The sequence below is a fragment of the Heterodontus francisci genome, chromosome 31, assembly GCF_036365525.1.
Source record: "Heterodontus francisci isolate sHetFra1 chromosome 31, sHetFra1.hap1, whole genome shotgun sequence".
Classification (NCBI taxonomy): domain Eukaryota; kingdom Metazoa; phylum Chordata; class Chondrichthyes; order Heterodontiformes; family Heterodontidae; genus Heterodontus; species Heterodontus francisci.
The window spans coordinates 50,232,498-50,254,687 of NC_090401.1; the positions used below are offsets into that span (position 1 = coordinate 50,232,498).

The 22,190-nt window shown below is 43.5% G+C and overlaps 1 protein-coding gene across 4 annotated transcripts in view; it reads left to right on the plus strand.

Annotated features, from left to right (window-relative positions):
- nkain1 (sodium/potassium transporting ATPase interacting 1) overlaps positions 1-22,190 on the plus strand; it is a 507,954-nt gene that overhangs the window by 322,692 nt on the left and 163,072 nt on the right. For 2 of the 4 annotated variants that reach the window (XM_068011547.1, XM_068011548.1), the window contains exon 2: positions 12,919-13,056. In XM_068011547.1, coding sequence (XP_067867648.1) covers positions 12,919-13,056 — 138 coding nt within the window. Of the gene's footprint in view, positions 1-12,918; positions 13,057-21,455; positions 21,496-22,190 lie in introns of those variants that run through there. The other 2 variants (XM_068011550.1, XM_068011551.1) reach the window with 2 other exon arrangements.

The following is a 22,190-nucleotide window of genomic DNA, read 5'->3' on the forward strand; positions in this document are numbered from 1 at the left end:
GGGAGGTACAGCGAGACCTGGGTGTCCTTGTGCACCAGTCGCTGAAAGTAAGCATGCAGGTGCAGCAGGCAGTCAAGAAGGCAAATAGTATGTTGGCCTGCATAATGAGAGGATTCGCGTACAGGAGCAAGGATGTCTTGCTGCAATTATACAAGGCCCTGGTGAGACCACATCTGGAGTATTGTGTGCCGTTTTGGTATCCTTATCTGAGGAAGAATGTTCTTGCTATGGAGGGAGTGCAGCGAAGGTTCACCATACTGATTCCTGGGATGGCACGACTGACGTATGAAGAGAGATTGGGTCGATTAGGCTTGTATTCGCTAAAGTATAGAAGAATGAGAGGGGATCTCATAGAAATCTACAAAATTCTAACAGGGCTGGTCAGACTAGATGCAGGAAGGATGTTTTCGATGGTGGGGGAGTCCAGGACCAGGGGTCACAGTCTAAGGATAAGGGGTAAGCCATTTAGGACTGAGATGAGGAGGGATTTCTTCACCCAGAGAGTGGTGAACCTGTGGAATTCTCTACCACAGAAAGCAGTTGAGGTCAAATCATTAAATATATTCAAGAAGGAGTTAGTTATAGTTCTTAGGGCTAAAGGGATCAAGGGATACGGGGAGAAAGCGAGAACAGGGTACTGAGTTTGGATGATCAGCCATGATTGTATTGAATGGCCATGTATACTTGAAGGGCCGAATGGCCTACTCCTGCTCCTGTTTTTCTATGTTTCTATGTTTAAATGTAACTTGCCACTTACCAGCCCAAGCCTGAATGTTGTCCAGGCCCTGCTGCATATGGACACGGACTGCTTCAGTATCTGAGGTGTCACGAATGGTGCTGAATATCATACAATCATCAGCGAACATCTCCACTTCTGACCTTATTTAGGAGGGAAGGTCATTGATGAAGCAGCTGAAGATGGTTGGACCTAGGACACTACCCTGAGAAATTCCTAGGGCTATGTCCCGGAATGGAAATGATTGACCTCCCACTACCACAATCTAGGTATGTGCTAGGTATGACTCCAACCAGTGGAGAATTATGGGGAGGTGGTGGTTTAGTGGTAATGTCACGGACTAGCAATTCAGAGGCCCTGGCTAATGCTCTGGGGACATGGGTTCAAATCCCATCATGGCAGCTGGTGGAATTTAAATTCAATTAATAAAGCTGGAATTTTAAAAAAGCTAGTCTCATTAATGGTGACCATGACCATCCCTAATTGTCCTTAAGAAGGCAGTGGTGAACTGTCTTCTTGAACCATGATGACCTCCTTCTTGACTATGGTGACCTGGTCTGGCCTACATGTGACTCCAGACCTACAGCAATGTTGGCTCCTAAATGCCCTCTGAAATGGCCTAACAAGCCACTCAATTGTACCAAACCAGTACAGAAAGGTCTAAAAGGAATGAAACCAGATGGACCACCCGGCATTGACCTAGGCACCAGAAACAACAAAGGAAAACGCAGCCCTATCAACCCTGCAAACTCCTCCATACTAACAAATGAGTGCCAAAATTGGGAGAGCTGTCCCACAGACTTGTCAAGTAACAGCCTGACATAGTCGTACTCACGGAATCATACCTTCCAGACAATGTCCCAGACACTGCCATCACCGTTCCTGGATATGTCCTGTCCCACTGACAGGACAGACCCACCAGAGGTGGCGGCACAGTGGTATACAGTTGGGAGGGAGTTGCCCTGGGAGTCCTCAACATTGACTCCGGACCCCATGAAGTCTCATGGCATCAGGTCAAACATGGGCACGGAAACCTCCTGCTGATTACCACCTACCACCCTCCCTCAGCTGATGAATCAGTACTCCTCCATGTTGAACACCACTTAGAAGAAGCACTGAGGGTGGCAAGAGCACAGAATGTACTCTGGGTGGGGGCCTTCAATGTCCATCACCAAGAGTGGCTCGGTAACACCACTACCTACCGAGTCCTACAGGACATAGCTGCTAGATTTGGTCTGCAGTAGGTGGTGAGGGAGCCAACAAGAGGGAAAAACCTACTTGACCTCATCCTCACCAATCTACCTGTCGCAGATGCATCTGTCTATGATAGTATTGGTAGGAGTAACCACTGCACAGTCCTTTATTTATTTATTTAGAAATACAGCACTGAAACAGGCCCTTCGGCCCACTGAGTCTGTGCCGACCAACAACCACTCATTTATACTAATCCTACATTAACCCCATATTCCCTACTACATCCCCACCATTCTCCTACCACCTACCTACACCAGGGGCAATTTACAATGGCCAATTTACCTATCTACCTGCAAGTCTTTGGCTGTGGGAGGAACCGGCGGAAACCCACACGGTCACAGAGAGAACTTGCAAACTCCGCACAGGCAGTACCCAGAACTGAACCCGGGTCGCTGGAGCTGTGAGGCTGCGGTGCTAGCCATTGTGTCACTGTGGAGATATAGTCCCATATTCACTTTGAGGATATCCTCCATCGTGCTTTGTGGCACTACCACCATGCTAAATGGGATAGATTTCGAACAGATCTAGCAACTCAAAACTGGGCATCCATGAGGCACTGTGGGCCATCAGCAGCAGCAGAATTGTATTCAACCACAATCTGTAACCCATGGCCTGGAAAATCCTGCACTCAACCATTACCATTGAGCCAGGGGAGTAGCCCTGGTTCAATGAAGAGTGCAGGAGGTCATGCCAGGAGCAGCACCAGGCATACCTCAAAATGAGGTGTCAGCCCAGTGAAGCTACGACACAGGACTATATGTATGCCAAACAGTGGAAGCAGCATGCAATAGACAGAGCTATACAATCCCACAACCAACTAATCAGATCTAAGCTCTGCAGTCCTGCCACATCCAGTTGTGAATAGTGGTGGACAATTAAACAACTAACAGGAGGAGGCTCCACAGATATTCCCATCCTCAATGATGGGGAAGCCCAGCACGTCAGTGCAAAAGACAAGGTTGAAGCATTTGCATCCATCTTCAGCCAGAAGTGCCATGTGAATGACCCATCTCGGCCTCCTCCTGAGGTCCCCAGCATCACATGGCAGTCTTCAGCCAATTCTATTCACTCCTTGTGATATCAAGAAACAGCTGAAGGCACTGGATACTGCAAAGCCTATGGGCCCTGACAACATCTGGCAATAGTACTGAAGACTTGTGCTCCAGGACTGGCTGCGTCCCTATCCAAACAGTTCCAGTACAGCCCAGGTCTGTCCTGTGCACAAAAAACTGGACAAATCCAACTCGGCCAATTACTGCCCCATCAGTCTCCTCTCAATCATCAGCAAAGTGATGGAAGGGGTTGTCGACAGTGCTATCAAGCAGCACTTACTCAGCCTGCTCACTGATGCTCAGTTTGGGTTCTGCCAGGGCCACTCAGCTCCTGACCTCATTACAGCCTTGGTCCAAACATGGACAAAAGAGCTGAAGTCAAGAGGTGATGTGAGAATAACTGCCCTTGACGTCAAGGCAGCATTTGACAGAATGTGGCATCAAGGAGCCCTAGCAAAACTGGAGTCAATGGGAATCTGGTGGAAAGCTATAAAAGAAAAATCAAAAATAATCAAATAAACAATAACCAATAATTCTCCACTTAATTAACTGCAAGCAACTTGCTTCAAAATAAATGGGACAGAAAAGCATGACATAGAAAAGTGGCATAACAGAAATAAAATGCACCCACATCTATCGTTTTCATTTTCAAGAGAGAAAGCATTCTGGGCAGAGGTGTTAAAGTAGAATATCTAATTCAGTAGGTGACATGATGCTGTGTAGGAAAGACAGATGTCAGAGGAGAGGTGCAAAGATGAAAAGAGATCACAAGAGACTTAGTAACCATGCAGATGAATCACAAGTGCAATTTAGTAATCCACACATCAGTCCTGAAAAAACAACCAATGTGGTACAAAACTGAAGGAGGTAAGGTGAATTAAAGAAAGAGGCCTCAGTTCAGTGGTTGACTGTTCAATGATTGACTGGACTCAGGACTATAGAAGAAAAAGATGAATTGATCGAGCTTTCTGAGTCTTTCTTCAAAATCGGTGAACTAAAACCCAGCATCCTTTTTTAAAATTGCCCTTCTCTGAACCCTTATGTAAGTAACATTTTGAACCCTTGATGTAGGGCTGATCAGAACAGCTTCACAGAATCATAGAATCGTTACAGTGCAGAAGGAGGCCATTCGGCCCATCATGTCCACACTGGCTCTCTGAAAGAGCAATTCCCTCAGTTCCATTCCCCTCCCTTCTCCCCATAACCCTGCACATTCTTCCTTTTCATATAACTGTCTAATTCCCTTTTGAATGCTTCAATTGAAGCTGCCTCCACTGCAGGCTCAGGCAGTGCATTCCAGACCTTAACCACTCGCTGTGTGAAAAAGTTTTTCCTCATGTCACTTGTGCTTCTCTTACCAAATACTTTAAATCTGTGCCCTCTCGTTCTCGATCCTTTCACAAGTGGGAACAGTTTCTCTCCATCTACTCTATCCAGACTCCTCATGATTTTGAATACCTCTATCAAATCATCTCTCAGCCTTCTCTTCTCCAAGGAAAACAGTCCTAACTTCTCCAATCTATCTTCATAACTGAAATTCCTAATCTGTGGAACCATTCTCGTGAATCTTTTCTGTACTCTCTCCAATGTCCTTCAGCACTTCATGGATGCCCAGTTTTGAGTTGCTAAATCTGTTCGATATCTATCCCATTTAGTCCAGTGGTTGTGTCACACAACACGATGGAGGATATCCTCAATGTGAAGATGGGACTTGTCTCCACAAGGACTGTGTGGTGGTCACTCCTACCAATACTGTCATGGATAGATGCATCTGTGACAGGTAGGTTGGTGAGGACGAGGTCAAGTAGATTTTTCCCTCTTGTTGGCTCCCTTACCGCCTGCCACCGACCAAATCTAGCAATATGTCTTCCTTCCCACTAGCTGGTGACCTATAGACAACACTAAGCAATGTAATTGTACCTTTTTTGTTCCTTCACTCTAGCCAAATTGATTCTGTCCTCGACCCGTCTGGGATATCCTTTTTCTCGAGCACTGCCATGCTCTCCTTAATCAATACTGCCATCCCTCCCTCTTTTTTCCCTTTCCTATCTTTCCTGAACACCCTGTATCCAGGAATATTTAACACCCAGTCCTGCCCTTCTTTGAGCCAGGTCTCTGTTATAGCCATAACATCAAATTTCCACATGGCAATCTGCGCCTGTGCCTCACCAGTCTTATTAACCATACTCCGTGCAGTCACATACCTGCACATTAACCCTGACTCAGACTTTATTACTTTCTCCCTACCCTGACCCCACTTAATAATTTTGCCTACTCTCGTGCTATCTATCTTCCCCAGTATTCTGTGCACCTTGGTATTCCTCTCTGATACTTGCCCCTGGTTCCCACACCCCTGACAAGTTACCAGTTTTGCTTCCCTCCAATCTGAGCTCCCTCTCAGGTTCCCATCCCCCTGACAATTTAGTTTAAACCCACCCCAACAGCACTAGCAAATCTCCCTGCGAGGATATTTGTCCCAGTCCTGCTAAGGTGCAACCCCGTCCATCTTGTACAGGTCCCACCTGCCCCAGAACCGGTCTCAATGTCTCAGAAATCTGATGCCCTCCCTCCTACACCAGTTCTCCAGCCGTGTGTTCAATCGCTCAATTCTCCTATTCCTTTGTTCACTTGCACGTGGGACTGAGATTACTGCTTTTGAGGTCCTGCATTTTAATCTCCTTCCTCGCTCCCTGAAATCTGCTTCTTAAATCAGTCAATGAGTATTTAAAGGGCAGAGGATAAGCTTGTCAACGAGTCGAAATCCCAACAGCGTAGGCACAATTAATAAGTCAGGAACCAGGTTTCGAGCAAAGTGGCTTGAACAATGCTAGAATTTGAAAAATATTAGTGGCTCAGTTGAAGTAATGAAGTTGAAGCGATGATATCAAATCAGCAATTGGTGCTAACCAATCACAAGTTTCTGACATTTCTCATTCTTCTGAGCCTCGGTGTCCATCACCATGGCTTTCAAACTTTCAGCTAGATTTCTCAAAGAAAGCACTTAAAATATATGAGCCTTAAACATGATAGGGAGCAGACAATATATCTCCCCTGTTCATTAATCATTAATGTAATCATTAATGTAATTTATCCAATATAAGACATTATTGGATTATCTAAAATTGTACAGTGGCTGACTGTTGCTCTGGTTGTTCACTGCTGAGTGGAACATGGTGGCTCGTTGCCATGGCTGAACCAAGGGCCTCTATGACAGCTGCCACACCGTGAATCAGAAGACCAAATCCCAGCAAAGACTGTCTGCAGTCAGTTTTATTTGTTTCAAACCATTTACCACCTAAAATTAAGCAACGGCAGATGCAAACTGATCCTCTGCTACTGAGCACAAAATAGCTACCCTATCCATAAACACAGAAAATGCACTTCAGGAGCAATTCAATCGAAGTAAAGCCACTTGGATATTGCTGACCATTGTGAGGGGGTGCCTGCATAAATTCTTTTCCTCTTTCTCTCCCTCTGTCATTCTTTTCTTCCTATCTTCTATCTTTCTTTCCCTTCTCCTTCTCACCTTGCAGCCAACATTGAATGTTAAAGAAAAGAAGCCAGGAATTGTCTGGGAGATTTCATCTTATGCTTTTCCTTCTTTACTAAGAGACTGGTGAGAATGTGGAACTTGCTAACACACAGAGTGGCGGAGGTGAATAGAATCGATGCATTTAAAGGGAAGCTGGATATATACCTGAGGGAGAGAGGCATAGAAGGATATGTTGACAGGGTTAGATGAAGTAGGGTTGGAGGAGGTTTATGTGAAGCATTAACACTGGCATAAACTAGTTAGGCCAAATAGCCTGTTTCTATGCTGTAAATTCTCTATAATTCTATATTAAAGTATGTGGGATGTATAAGCAGATAGCAACAACCCGTAAAGCATTTGTGAGACCACATGTGGAGCACTGAATTCAGCTGTGGTCTCTCAATCCATGTAAAGATATGGACAGCGGAAAGGATTAAGAGAAGGGCAATAAAAAATGATTTGCGTTTTAGCTCGAAGAAAGACTCAGAAAACTTCATCAATTTGCCTTTTTTCATCTGTTGTTCTGGGCTTTGACAATTTTAAAATCTAGTGAACCACTGAATTGAGGTCCCGTTCCTTAATTCACCTTATGTTCCTCATTTCTGTGCCCATTGGCTGTTTTTTTAGGACTGGTGTGTGGAATATTAAGCTCTGTTTGTGATTCATATGCATGGTTGCTGAGTCTCCGTTGAGGCGAATAATACAGCTGCATTTAAGGGGAAGCTAGATAAGTACATGAGAGGGAAAGGAATAGAAGGTTATGTTGATGGGGTTAGATGAAGGAAATAGAGTGCAAGGAGGCTAATGTGGTATAGACCATGGTTGGGCTATATGACCTGTTTCTGTGATATAAAATCCAATGTAATTTCTTGACCTGTAGTTGCTTTGATGCAGGCAGTGGGGTGCCTGGAATAGAAAACAGTTCAATTCCCCCACCCTAACTTCCATCAGCACGATCTGCACCAAAGTTAAGGGGGAAGAAAACTCACAGGACTCCTATGAGAGCCACTGTACTGAATCATCATCCTGGTACTTACAAACTAGTCAAAATTCTGGGGAACAAATGTACCTTAAGTCTTTTACATGTGGAGGATAAATAAGAAATGTTACAAGCAATGTTATGCTGGTAATTTTTTAAGATGCTGCTACTTTATTGATTCAATTCAGATTTATTGTCGATACTGCCAAACAGCTGAGAGGATTTGTTGCCATGAGGTAAACAAGACTCCAAATGGCTCAATGAGTTGCTTTTAACTAAATGAGGTGTGTTTATCATGTTAAATTTCCCGAGGCTCATTACAATATGGAAGAGCAGCATTTCCAATCAGTGGTTATGCCTCTTCCTTCTTTCACGGTCGGCTGATATTATTCACTGAAGGTTCAACTCCTGCAGACAGGAACAGCAAATAAATCTGTATTCATTCAGAAATGGACGCTTAAGCTATCGTCTTAACGAGGACAAGTTCCGCTACAAGCACACGCATTCCCAAAGTCAATTTGCTCATTCATTTTTTTTTGTAAAGCTTACAGCAGCTGCTATTTTAAATTAAACACCATTTAGCCGTTTGCTTAAGCTGCACTCTTGACTGGGGAGAGAGAGCTAATGGTGACTGGAACACTTTTCCACTGGTAGCAGTGTAGGTCTCAAGCTAATGGGCATTCCCGGGGTGCGAAATTTACCCTTGTCCCTGTTTGCTTGCTTCTACAGTGTCTGCAGAACCGTCTGCAAGAGGGACCCTTACAGGTTGCCAAGTGAGTGTTCCCATTAAGAGGTTTCTGTTGTACTAAGCAATCACTTTAAAGTATTTTACCATGCAGGCGATCAAGACAGCAGTTATGAAACATCCTTAAGGTAATCATATTTCATCAATGTTGATGATGAGAGGAGCATTCTAGTAGGTAGAGACATAGATGGATGAATGAATACAGGATGGCAGTCACTTACAAGGCAATAACATGCTGTGAATTGAGATGACATGGAGAAACTGCAAAACCAAAGCTTAAACCACTTATCAAGGTCATTTCAACCTTGAGATATGTTACTAACTTGGAATAAACCAACAGAGTGCATTAAGATAATAGTTGTGAATTTAACAGCTTTCAACGTGGCTTGTATTTTTCTGTTGAGTTCTTTGTTGGTGGGAGTGCCTTTGGAATTATCAATGGGGATAGAAGCAGTACAGCCCTGTTGAGTTGTACAGCAGTGATACTAGAATTGTTTTACAGCAGTATGTTTCGGGGAGTATTACAGCATGTATATATTACTTATAGGATAACTGAAGGATACCACTGAATCATGTAACAATGCAATGCGAGTGACCGGGCAGTAATATGAAGTGCAAGACTGTACTGAAAGTTATATTCAGGCCCATCACCAGAACCTGGATATTAATTATTGCTTTAGATTCACTACCGGAATTTGATAATAGTGCAGAAGTTATTTAAACGGAATACCTCAGTTGGAGCCACGTTGTCCTCATTAACCTCTTGGCTACAAATTCTTCTATTCCTCTCTCCCTCATGTATTTATCTAGCTTCCCCTTCAATGCACTTAAGCTGTTCACCTCAATGACTCCTTGTGGTAGTGAATTCCACATTCTAACCACACTCTGGTAACAAGGTTTCTCCTGGATTCCTGATTGGATTTATTAATGACAGAAGTCACTACAGACCATTCTGTTTGTGATGTGTTGCAGTTGGCTGATTGCTCGGGAGATTGCAAACACAACCATCAACTCTGATAACACAACTGTCAGCTGCAATCTCCTCCATCTCACGACCATTTTGGGTCGCCTTTCGGACTCAACAGCTTTACTGACCTCCACGCAGAACTGAGTCTCCCACCTAACTGAATGAATGGCGTTTGGTCATCCTGCTGAATCTGTGGGTGTGGGTCAATAGGAACTCACTGAGGGATATTGGTTTTGAGTGAGGGCCATGCTTCTAACACAAGTATCAAAATGTGCAAGGGCCAGCTCAGAACCATGCACCTCACACAAGCTTCACGAGATTCTTCTCCTTCTCCAGCTGGACAACTGCTAGAGAGGCCGTAGACAGAAAGACCTCCTCCAGCATTTATCCCGACTTTGCTCCTGCACCCAGCCGTACCGAACACCAGCCCAAGGACTTCTGCTCAGAAAGTACCAAGTAGTCTGATGCCTCTTCTCGGAGGTTCAAACGTTCCATCACTATTTTCAACCTTTTTCCAACTTTTCTAAACACCTGTTTGCTGGGCATTCAACCCATCAACTGCTCCCAGTTACAGGAGAGCTCACATTCCTGGTTCATCACTCCTCTCTGCTCCTCTCTTTCTCCCCCCACACCATATTGTTTTGGTGGAGGTTGCCTTACCTTCCACATTCCAGCACTGGCAAAAGGTTATATCTGAAATGTTAGCTTCTTTTCCTGCCTTTTCTAGTTATAGATGTTGATGAACCAGCTTTAGTTTTTCCAGTAATTTCTATTTTTGTATCCAATTAGCAGTTCCTTTTTAACTTACGACGAGCCTATGGGCGGAACTTATAACGTTGACGGGCAGGAGCAATCAATGGTCGGCTGACCAATTGCCCTTCAGTTCATCCGAAGCACTGCTGCCCATTTCCTATCCTGCAGTGGATACCACGTGTCCATCTCTCCTGTTCTTGCCAACCTACGTGCAGGTTCCCCAACTCGTACAACTTAAAATTTCCATTCTCGTATTTAAAAAACCATGGAAAAGTTACTGCACAGAAGGAGGCCATTCAGCCTGTCGTGTCTGCACTGGCCGAAAAAACTAGCTGCCCAACCTAATCCCACCTTCGAAATCCCTTCATAACCTTTCCCCTCCATATCTCAGTAATAACCTCCAACCCCACAATTCCCCCCCACCCCCCCACCATACTCTCCATTTTTCTGACTCTGGCCTTTTGTGCATTCTCCTCCCCCTCCCACCCCCTGCCACCGTTCGTCCCCACTCCACTATTGGTGGACATGCCTTCAGCCTTCTAGGCCCCATTGTCTGGAAATCCATCCCTAAACTTCTTTCCCCACCTTTAAAACTCTACGTAAAACTTCTCTTTGACCAGTCCTTAGGTCGTTCTTCTAATATCTCCTTCTTTGCCTTGGCATCCATATTTGTCTGAATATGTGTGGCACAGTGGTTGGCACAGTGGTGCAGTGGTTAGCACCGCAGCCTCACAGCTCCAGTGACCCGGGTTCAGTTCTGGGTACTGCCTGTGTGGAGTTTGCAAGTTCTCCCTGTGACCGCGTGGGTTTCCGCCGGGTGCTCCGGTTTCCTCCCACAGCCAAAGACTTGTGGGTTGATAGGTAAATTGGCCATTATAAATTGCCCCGAGTGTAGGTAGGTGGTAGGAGAATTGAGGGAAGGTGGGGATGTGGCAGGGGATATGGGATTAATGTAGGATTAGTATAAATGGGTGGTTGATGGTCAGCACAGACTCAGTGGGCCAAAGGGCCTGTTTCAGTGCTGTATCTCTCTATGTCTCTGTGAATCACCTTGAGGCCTTCTTCTGTGATAAAGATGTTATATATTACAGCAGGTTGTTGTTTCAGGATTGGATTTGCACTTGAAGGGGACTAACCTGTAGGGTCATGGGGAATGGTTGGGACTTAGGGCGGCACAGTGGCACAGTGGTTAGCACCGCAGCCTCACAGCTCCAGGGACCCGGGTTCGATTCCGGGTACTGCCTGTGTGGAGTTTGCAAGTTCTCCCTGTGTCTGCGTGGGTTTTCTCCGGGTGCTCCGGTTTCCTCCCACAAGCCAAAAGACTTGCAGGTTGATAGGTAAATTGGCCATTATAAATTGTCACTAGTATAGGTAGGTGGTAGGGAAATATAGGGATAGGTGGGGATGTTTGGTAAGAATATGGGATTAGTGTAGGATTAGTATAAATGGGTGGTTGATGTTCGGCACAGACTCGGTGGGCCGAAGGGCCTGTTTCAGTGCTGTCTCTCTAATCTAATCTAATCTAATCTAAACTGTACAGCTCTTTCAGAGATCCGGCACAGGCATGATGGGCCAAATGGCCTCCTAGCTACTTTACAGCAGCGACTGCACTTCAGACAAAAAGTACTTCATTGGCTGCAAAGCGCTTTGTGACATCTTGAGGTTGTGAAAGTTGCGAGGTTGTGAAAGTTGCTATATAAATGCAAGTTTTTTCTGTGCTGTCAGATGTTATGATTCTATAATATAGCAGTACAGTGTTTTGAGTGCGAGTATCACAAATTGAGGGCTTAGTCCTGTTGGTGATGTGCCTTGCAAGAACTGGAGACAATTTATCATTCCTTCATATGATGATACAATCAGAACTGTATCTTGCTTATATTTGGTGCCAGGAATTATTTATTTGCAAACCATTGTTTAAATGAAAATGGTGATATGATAAGTTTGCGGCCGTTGAAACACTACGACAGCATAGATTTTCTTTGAGATGAGCACAACACCTGAGCTACGGCTTAAGGTTCTTGGTGGTTCTCATGAGATTTATGTGATGGTCTTGGTTCCTCATTCCCTCCTTCACTAGAGGCATTTATTCCTTGATGTAGTGGGAGACAAATTATGGAAAAGATAGAAAATGTGGTTTTACAGGTCGGTTTTGAGGAAGTTTTTGGAAGTGAGAGTGCTCGCAAGGGGGGAGGGGTTTAAGGGATGTGCTTCACAATTTAGGGTTAGGGCAGCTGAAGGCTTTGCCTCCATTGGGGGAGTGAGGGGAGGACACAGTGCACAGGAGGCCAGAGTTGGAAGAATGCAGAATGTGAACAGGGACAGAGGTCTCGAGGGCGATGGATGACACCTTGGTGAATGTCCGAGTCTAGGATACAAGGGGTTAATAAAGGGATGTTACAGGCCTGATTGATTCTCTGGAGAAACTAGTGTAATATTGGTGTGCTGTTTTAATTCTAATTATGTGAATTTTGTTTGGGCCTCAGGTGAGCAGAAATTGACACATGGTGGAATTCCGTTGTCGAGATTGAACCAGATTTGGGCAACAAGTCGTGTCTCCCCTGACATGTCTAATCTCACTGGCACAAAACCTGAGGCGAACTGTGTACTTAGATATTATACGGGACAGGGGGAGGGAAATATCTCATTTGGTTTTCTTCATTCTGAGAGCAGTGAATCCAGAGTATGTTGTTGCTGTCATACTCAATATATGGTAGTTATAGCAGGCAGTGTGTAACATACAGGAAGACAGAGCTGTAATGTAGTGTGTTGGTGCTGTAGCACACAATGTGTCTGTGCTGTAATATAGAGTGTGTTGGTGCCGTAACACACAATGTGTCAGTGCTGTAATGTGCAGTGTATCAGATTTGTCTGAAAAGTCAATTTCTTTCCATTTTTTCCAGGCAGCTGCTTTGGAGAGACAGATCTTTGATTTCCTGGGCTATCAATGGGTCCCTATCCTGGCCAACTTTTTATACATTATGGCAATCATCCTGGGCATCTTTGGAACCATCCAGTACAGACCAAAATACTTAGTTATGGTAAGTGCATCATTTGACTTGTATTTGCGCTTTAGAATTGAAATAAAAAGCAAAAGAAGCGACCTGAGTGACCAGTGGGTGGCCCTTCCTTCTGGTGTGGTGCAGATAAGGACATTGTGGCCAGAAGTTGTATCCTGGTGTGCTTTGATTTAAATGGACAATGGTGGAGTGCAAACATCGGTCAGTGTTCCACTTCTAATTATTGCCCAATAACCTCGCCACCGTCCCCCCCCCAAAAGGTGATTGTCCATGTGCAGGTTAAACTGAGCAGCCACTGTCGAGAAGCCTCCCAACACTTATTTCTGGAGCCACATTGGTATATTGGCCACTCAGAAGAGGAATTAAAGGGTTTATTGTGCCAATAAATTAATACTACTTGACAGAAGAAAATTGGAAAAAACCAGGTTGGGTAAGAAACATAGAAACATAAAAAATAGGAGCAGGAGTAGGCCATTCGGCCCTTCGAGCCTGCTCCACCATTCATTATGATCATGGCTGATCATCCAACTCAGTAACCTGTTCCCATTTTCACCCCATACCCTTTGATCCCTTTATACCCAAGAGCTATATCGAACTCCTTCTTGAAAACGTACAATGTTTTGGCCTCAAATGCTTTCTGTGGTAACGAATTCCACAGTCTCACCACTCTCTGGGTGAAGAAATTTCTCCTCATCTTAGTCTTGAAAGGTTCACCCCGTATCCTTAGACTATGAGCCCTGGTTCTGGACTCCCCCACCATCGAGAACATCCTTCCTGCATCTATCCTGTCAAGTCCTGTTAGAATTTTGTAGCTTTCTATGAGATCCCCCCTCACTCTTCTGAACTCCAGCTAATATAATCCCAACCGACTCCATCTCTCCTCATACGTCAGTCCCACCATCCCAGGAATCAGTCTGGTAAACCTTCGCTGCACGCCCTCTATAGCAAGAACATCCTTCCTCAGATAAGGAGACCAAAACTGCACACAATATTCCAGGTGTGGCCTCACCAAGGCCCTGTATAATTGCAGCGAGACATCCCTGCTCCTGTACTCGAATCCTCTCACTATGAAGGCCAACATACCATTTGCCTTTTTTACCGCCTGTTGCACCTGCGTGCTTACCTTCAGTGACTGGTGTACGACAACACCCAGGTCTCGCTGCATTTTCCCCTCTCTCAGTTTATAGCTGTTCAGATAATAATCTGCCTTCCTGTTTTTGCTACCAAAGTAGATAATCTCACATTTATCCACATTATTCTGAATCTGCCATGCATTACCTCACTCACTCAACTTGTCCAAATCATCCTGAAGCCTCTCTGCATCCTCTTCACAACTCACCCTCCCACCCAGTTTTGTGTCATCTGCAAATTTGGAGATATTACATTTAGTTCTCTCTTCTAAATCATAAATGTATATTGTGAATAGCTGGGGTCTTAGCACCGATCCCTGCGGTACCCCACTAGTCACTGCCTGCCATCCATGCTGACTCTGCCTGATTCTACCACTGTTCTCTAAGTGCTCTGCTATAAAATCTTTGATAATGGACTCTAGAATTTTCCCCACTACCGACGTCAGGCTGACTGGTCTATAATTCCCTGTTTTGTCTCTACCTCCCTTTTTAAATAGTGGAGTTACATTAGCTACCCTCCAATCTTTAGGAACTGTTCCAGAGTCTATAGAATCTTGGAAGATGACCACCAATGCATCCACTATTTCTAGGGCCACCTCCTTAAGTACTCTGGGATGCATACAATCAGGCCCTGGGGATTCATCAGCCTTCAATCCCATCAATTTCCCCAACACCATTTCTCTACTAATACTGATTTCTTTCAGTTCCTCTCTCACTAAGCCCTATGTTCCCCAACATTTCTGGTATGATATTTGTGTCCTCCTTTGTGAAGACAGAACCAAAATATGCATTTAGTTGGTCAGCCATTTCTTTGTTCTCCATAATAAATTCCCCTGTTTCTGACTGTAAGGGACATACATTTGTCTTCACCAATCTTTTTCTCTTCACATACCTATAGAAACTTTTGCAGTCAGTTTTTATGTTCCCCACAAGCTTACTCTCGTACTCTATTTTCCCCTTGTTAATCAATCCCTTGGTCCTCCTTTGCTGAATTCTAAACTGCTCCCAATCCTCAGGTCTGTTGTTTTTCTTGGCAAATTTATACGCCTCTTCCTTGGATCTAATACTATCTCTAATTTCCCTTGTAAGCCATGGTTTGGCTACCTTTCCCGTTTTACTTTTGCACCAGGGATAAACAATTAGAGTCATAGAATCATAGAGTCATACAGCATAGAAACAGGCCCTTTGCCCACTGCGTCCATGCCGACCATAATGCCTATCTATACTAATCCCACCTGCCTGCATTAATTCCATATCTCTCTATGTCTTGCTCATTCAAGTACCTGTCCAGATGCCTCTTAAATGTCGCTGCTGTTCCTGCCTCCACCACCTCCTCAGGCAGCTTATTCCAGATGCCCACTATTCTTTGTGTGAAAAATTTACCCCTTTGATCCCCTTTAAATCTCCTCCCTCTCACCTTAAATCTATGCCCTCTAGTTTTAGTCACCCCTACCATGGGAAACAGACTCTGGCTATCTACCCTATCTATGCCTCTCATAATTTTATATAGCTCTATCATGTCCCCTCTCAGCCTCCTTCGCTCCAGGGAAAACAGACCCAGCCTATCCAATCTGTCTTTATAACTCAAGCCCTCCAAACCAGGCAACATCCTTGTGAATCTTTTCTGCACCCTCTCTAGCTTAATCACATCTTTCCTGTAATGCGGCGACCAGAACTGCACACAGTATTCCAAATGCGGCCAATTGTTGCAGTTCATCCATGTGCTCTTTAAACGTTTGCCATTGCCTATCCACCGTCATCCCTTTAAGTAAGTAAGAAAGGATGCTCGAGCATGAATGAACCTTGCAATGAAACCCAGCTGCTCTGTGGGCTGGACACGCCACGAGAATTTGCCTCATGACATTTTGTTCAGGTCATCACCCTGGTAACAAGCATCTCAGGAAGCTGACTCATTATTCTCTGCGCACTCTGGGCAGGGTTTAGGCCCATTTGTTTTGCCAATGCAGTGCAGCAAATACTATAAATACCACCATGTATTTTTAATTCATTCAATGTTGACTCTGCAAGAGATGGCTGTGTGATCTTGGTGTATCAACACTGAAGCTTTGACCAAAAGCTGGTCTGCTAATTTAATGGAGGCACCAACCCATTAGTTGATGCATAAACTTTATTTCATCAGGAGTATAAATATGTTGTTTTGAAAAATCCTAAAGGCTTGTTTTGAAGTACAATTCCACTTGCTCACTGTGCCTCACCCAGGGGCTCTATTGTATGGGGCAATGGAAATCATAATGTGGCTTGGAAACCACTTACAGTCTGAGCCTCCTTTACCAGTGACCCACAGGACACCTGTAGTTTGGTGTGTCTCCATTCAGGCCTATGGGACAATGCTGGGATTCAGTATTGTTGCCTCTACTTCTCTTATTATCCAGGCAAAGAAATGAAGGGAAAGTTATTCGGAAATGGAGCACTTGGAAAGGTTCCAATTAATCGTATAGTATCAACTTAATCAAACAATTGGCACTGTTAAACAAAAACAAAATACTATGGAGGCTGTAAATCTGAAATAAAAACAGAAAATGCTGGAAATACTTAAGATCAGACATTATCTGCAGAAAGAGAAACAGAGTTACCTTTTCAGGTTAGTAACAAAAGGTTCGCCGCCTGAAATGTTAACTCTGGACCAAATTTTAAGGTCAGCACTGAAGCAAGGGTGCTTGCCACTGACTTCGAAGAAAGCTGCCCACAACGATCTCGTGACCTTTGTGGCATGCTTTCCCCCTTTCCCGAAGGAAATTTAAATCTGGTGCTAAGTCCTGGGGATCTCCAGGCATCCAGCAGCAGTGATGTCAGCAGCAGGCAGGCAACCAACCACATTGTAGTATTCACACCCAGTAAACCAGGAAGTTAAAAGCACTTAAAATCCTTCATTTTTAATTTACATTTTCAGATATTGAAATAAATATATGACAGTATTAAAATATAAGCTAAAATAAAGATAAACAGATCGTTAAAAAAAGGAAAAAAGGTTTTTAAAAATATGTGGGACTTTTTATCATTGTGGAGAAATTTAACATTCCACACCTATAAAGTTAGCTTCTCAGGGCCAGTGAGAGTGTTCAGCTGTAATTTTGAAGTTAGTACTCTGTTAAAAATGCAGTTACACTTCATTCAACAAGGTGTAACTTTTTCAAGGGTTTTTACAGTGAGACTAATAGCGTAGAAGTGGATGTTTTCATCAAATCATGATTGCAAGGGAGGTAGTAGTCTGTGGGAACCTCTATAGCACACCTTATGGAGGAGCATAGATTCACCTGCAGCAACTTCTAGATTTCTGTGTTATTCTGTGTGCAGACTCCCAAAGTTCCTGTTAATTTCAGTGGAGTAATAATGGTGAACGCTGTCAGTTTCGCTGTCATTACCATCGCAAAATCCAGGCCTCTATTTCTCCCTTCACAGAGGCTTCCTGGCCTGCTGATTGTATCCATCATTATCTGTTTTTGTGTTGGTCCTATAGCTTGCTTCGCCCCCTCGTGGGCAAGTGACCAACCTGCATTAGGAATCTTCTCAGTCAGACAAATTTGAAATCCAGAGTTGGTTGTGTGAGGAATCTTTGCTATAAGCCCATGCTCCATCCTTTCACAGTGTAATCTGTTGGGACATTCTTTGAGAGAAGGCTGTTACGATCGGGTGACGACGGAGTCTCAGGCCCCCCCCCCCCTCTGGCACCTTGCCTTGTTTGGCCGTAACATGTTTTAACTTTTAAACACAGTATATTTAGCTTCACCTCAGTGAGTCCTTGCTCACTGCCCTCTAATTGTAATTGCAAAATGAACCAACCAGACCGGCTTTCTTCGGTTTAAACAAGAAAGATGTATGTTTATTAGCCTTAGCACACTAACTCAGCTAAAATTACTAAAAATATGGGACACAACCATGCTAGCATGCATATGAGATAAACACACACACAAATAGATACAGAAGAGGAGAAAGAATTAAAGAGGGAGGGTTTGGAATAGTAGATGGAATTCAGTTATGTCTTTAGTTTTGCTGTAAAGTCTTTGGTTGGAATTGCGGTCTTGTAGTTATCATTGGGGCCCAATGCACACTTTCAAACTGGCTTCTCTGGTACCAGAAGGCTGAAGAGGTCCTCTGTCTTGAGGCTTAAGCTGCTTCCCCAGGTCCCTGGGACTTTGCATGAGAGAGAGACAGGTTTTCAAATTGCAGTCTGCCTTAAACCTTTCTGTGAGGCACAATTCAAACAGTTCCCAGGTTGGCTAGCAGGTTAGACATGTGACCAGCTCTTTGTTTGAAACAGCATTGTCTGCGTGGGTTGTTGATTCTTCAAAGCTTACTAGACACACTCGCTGGGGGGCGGAATGCTGGCTCTTATACAGTCAATGGCTCTCAATGTCCTTTGATCATCACTATTGACAAAACCCATCTCGCTAATTGAATAAGAGAGCACTCTCATTGTCTCTCTATGCAACTGTCTCTTGGAATGCAAATGTACAGCCATGTTTTAGCTGTTCAGCTCTGTGGTCCTTCTAAACAAATTATGTTCAAGTCCAGTAAAAAGGGTTCAAGCAGCGTTCCATATGACAAAATTAATATGTTTCCATTTGGCCAGTGTGGTTTCTGTCACAAGACTAAAAGTAACATCTTGCATAAGGCCTCAACAGATAATTTGATAACAGCGGTGGACAAAAGCAGTATCATAGGCCTGAGAGCTGGAGATCCTCTTGTTCAGAGACACTAAATAGTTTAGCAAGACCCAGCAACAGAGGAGAGAATGTTAGCTTAACTCCAATACTTGATCATCAACCTGATGGTAGGATTGAGATGAGCAAGTTGGTAGTACTCTTGCCTCTGAGTCACAAGGTTATAGGTTCACATCCTACTCTAGGATTTGAGTATAAAAATCTAGGCTGACACTCCAATGCAGTACTGAGGGAGTGCTGCACTGTTGAAGGTGCAATTTTTCGCAAGAAATGTTATACTGAGGTCCTGTCTGCCCTCTCAGGTGGATGTAAAATATGTCAAGGCACTATTTCGGGGAAGAGCAGGGGAATTATCCCCAGTGTCCTGGTTGATATTTATCCCTCTATCAACAATGCAAAAATAAGGTCATTATCACATTGCTGTTCGTGGGAGATTGCTGCACACAAATTGTTTCCTACATTACAACAGCGACTACACTTCAAAAGTACTTCATTCACTGTAAAGTGCATTGGGATGTCTGGCAGTCATGAACGGTGCTATATAAATGCAAGTTTTGTTCTTTGTAATATTTTGAGGGAATGTTATTGTATTTTGGTGGTTGTCATGTCAGATGTTCTTGACTTTATTTTATTGAGTCTTTGTAGAATCATAAAATCAGATTGATCGCCAGTAAACTGACTGAGAGCAGCATTTTATTACACCTGTATTATTTGGTGGCTCTGCTCAGCATTAGCCAATGGGAAAAAGGGTGGGGCACATTCAGATTAAACATTGCTTGACACAACAGGCACCAACAATATTGTTCCACTGGAGCTTTTGGCATCACACCAGGGGGTAGATGTTGAGTTTGTGCGGTTGAGTAGAATTGGCAGCTTGTTTTACATCCCTCTTTTTGCATTGAAATCAGTGGAAATAAAGATCGGATGGGATATAAAACGGACTGCTAATTGTCTACCAATCCGTTTTAATCTCTCGTGCAAAGTCACGATCCACCCTTCCAGGAGTGTATAGAAAAGGTGCAGCTTAACAATGCCTCATGATTGGGGCAAGAACAAAAAAGTAGAATTGGTAAGAGTTGAATTCAGAAGTGTTAAACTTGTCAGTGCAAGAGTTGCAAGTAGGTTATTGTTCAGATTTATGCCAAGTGGATGCATGCCATTCCTCCTTAATGCTGCCTGTTCAGATATGCTGGGCTGATGTTTACAGTTAATCTATTCAAAGGAAGGATTTAATATTTAGAAGCCAGCTGCCTTGTACTTCTGAATAGAACCCTGTGTTTTCACTTTCAGAAATGGCACTGCAGCCAATGCTGCTGATGATTAGAAAGCACTGGTGAATTGAATGCAAGCAAAGACTTGATTGAGATCAATCAAAATGCTTCTAAAATAAACTAAGAATAAAAAAGACTGTTGTGGGCATACTCTTCTGTAGAAGGGTTGCATGTTTGAACCTTCAACTGATTTGCTTACTGTCATTCACTCCATTGTTACTGATGGAATCTTGCTGTGTGCAAAATGGCTGCTGCATTTCTCTCCATGACCACAGTTACTACACTTTAAAGTGGTTTAACATATCTGAAATGTTTCTAAAAGACATGATAAATTGTTAGATAAATGCAAGGCCTTCTTTCCAACTTAAAGACAGAGGAAGTTTCACCCTTCCTAGTTTGAACAATTTTTACATAATCCCCACTTGGGTAGACACACACTTCCAAAACTCTGGAATTCCCTCCTTAAATCTCTCCACCTCTGTACCTCTCTTTCATTCTTTAGGACAGTCCTTAAAACCCCCTACCTCTTTGACCAAGCTTTTGGTCGTCTTCCCTAATATCTCCTTATATGGCTCGGTGTTCAATTTTGCTTCATAATGCTCCTGTGAAGTGCCTTAGGATATTTTATTTCATTAAAGGCACCATATAAATAAAAGTTAATGTCAGAAATAGGAGCAGGGGTAGACCATATGGCCCCTCAAGCCTGCTCTACAATAATTGTTTTTGTCATTGGAGCAGGAACTTGGAGATGGAGGTGCTTTCATACAGCTGCTGTCCTTGTTCTTCTTGGTAGCGGAGGTTGTGAGTTTAGGAGGTACTGCTGAAAAAAACTTAATGACGAATGTTGCTCCTGATCCTAGTTGAATAAATGTGCTTAGCTGAAGTAAGTAAGACACCTTAAACTTGACTGCTTGGAGCAAGTTTTAAAATAACTATGATCTGTCGATGCAGTTGTTTGAAATGACTTCTATTTTAAGTTACTTTTTTATTGACTGAAACACCAGTCACATTAACATCCAATTACACATGAACAGGCACAATTTGTGGTAATCACACATAGTGTAACGGCTCAGTGGTGTCCTAGCGACAGAACAGAGAATGTATCCTGAAGGAGTAATAATAATTTATGTCTGGAAAGTGAATCAGGGATCAACTAAATGAGTAAGGAGAGCTATGACGTCAAGAATCTGATCAAAGGTGAATGCAATCTCAGCCATTGTAGAGTTATTAAAAGGTGGTTTGTGTTCCTTTCTAACATTTATTTGCTAGAAGCACAAGTATCTAAATAATAGTAGAAATGCATTTATGAGGAAGCTAGATGAGTACATGAGGAAGAAAGGAAGAGAAGGATATGCTGATTGTATGAGATGAAGTAAGGTAGGAGGAGGCTTGTGTGGAGAATAAACACCAGCACAGACCAGTTGAGCTGAATGGCCTGTTTCTGTGCTGTAAATTCTGTGTAATAGCTCTTGTTTATAAGAGACAAAAAGAACTGCAGACATCTACAAGAATGTAAATAGATTTTTATTTGTTTGTGGGATGTGGGCTAGGCCAACATTTATTGCCCATCCCTAATTGCCCTTGAACTGAGTGGCTTGTTAAGCCATTTCAGAGGGCATTTTTTTAAAGAGGCAACCACATTGCTGTGGGTCTGGAGTCACATTTAGGCCAGACCAAGTAAGGATGGCAGATTTCCTTCCTAAAGGACATTAGTGAACAAGATGGGTTTTTACAACAATCGACAATGATTTCATGGCCGTCAGTAGACGAGCTTTTAATTCCCGATTTATTAATTGATTTCAAATTTCACCATCTGCCGTGGTGGAATTCGAATCCATGTCCCCAAAGCAGTAGCCTGGGCTCTGGATTACCAGTCTAGTGATATTACCAGTACGCCACTGCCTCCACTCTACTGTGAGTAGTAGCAGGTGGAGTGGGGCCTATTAGGGATAAAGAGGGTAATATATGCTTAGAGACGCAGGGCAAGGCTAATATACTTAATGAATACTTTGTAGCAGTGTTCACTAAAGAAATGGATGGAATCTGACAAAATATCGGCAGAAGCTGAGAGA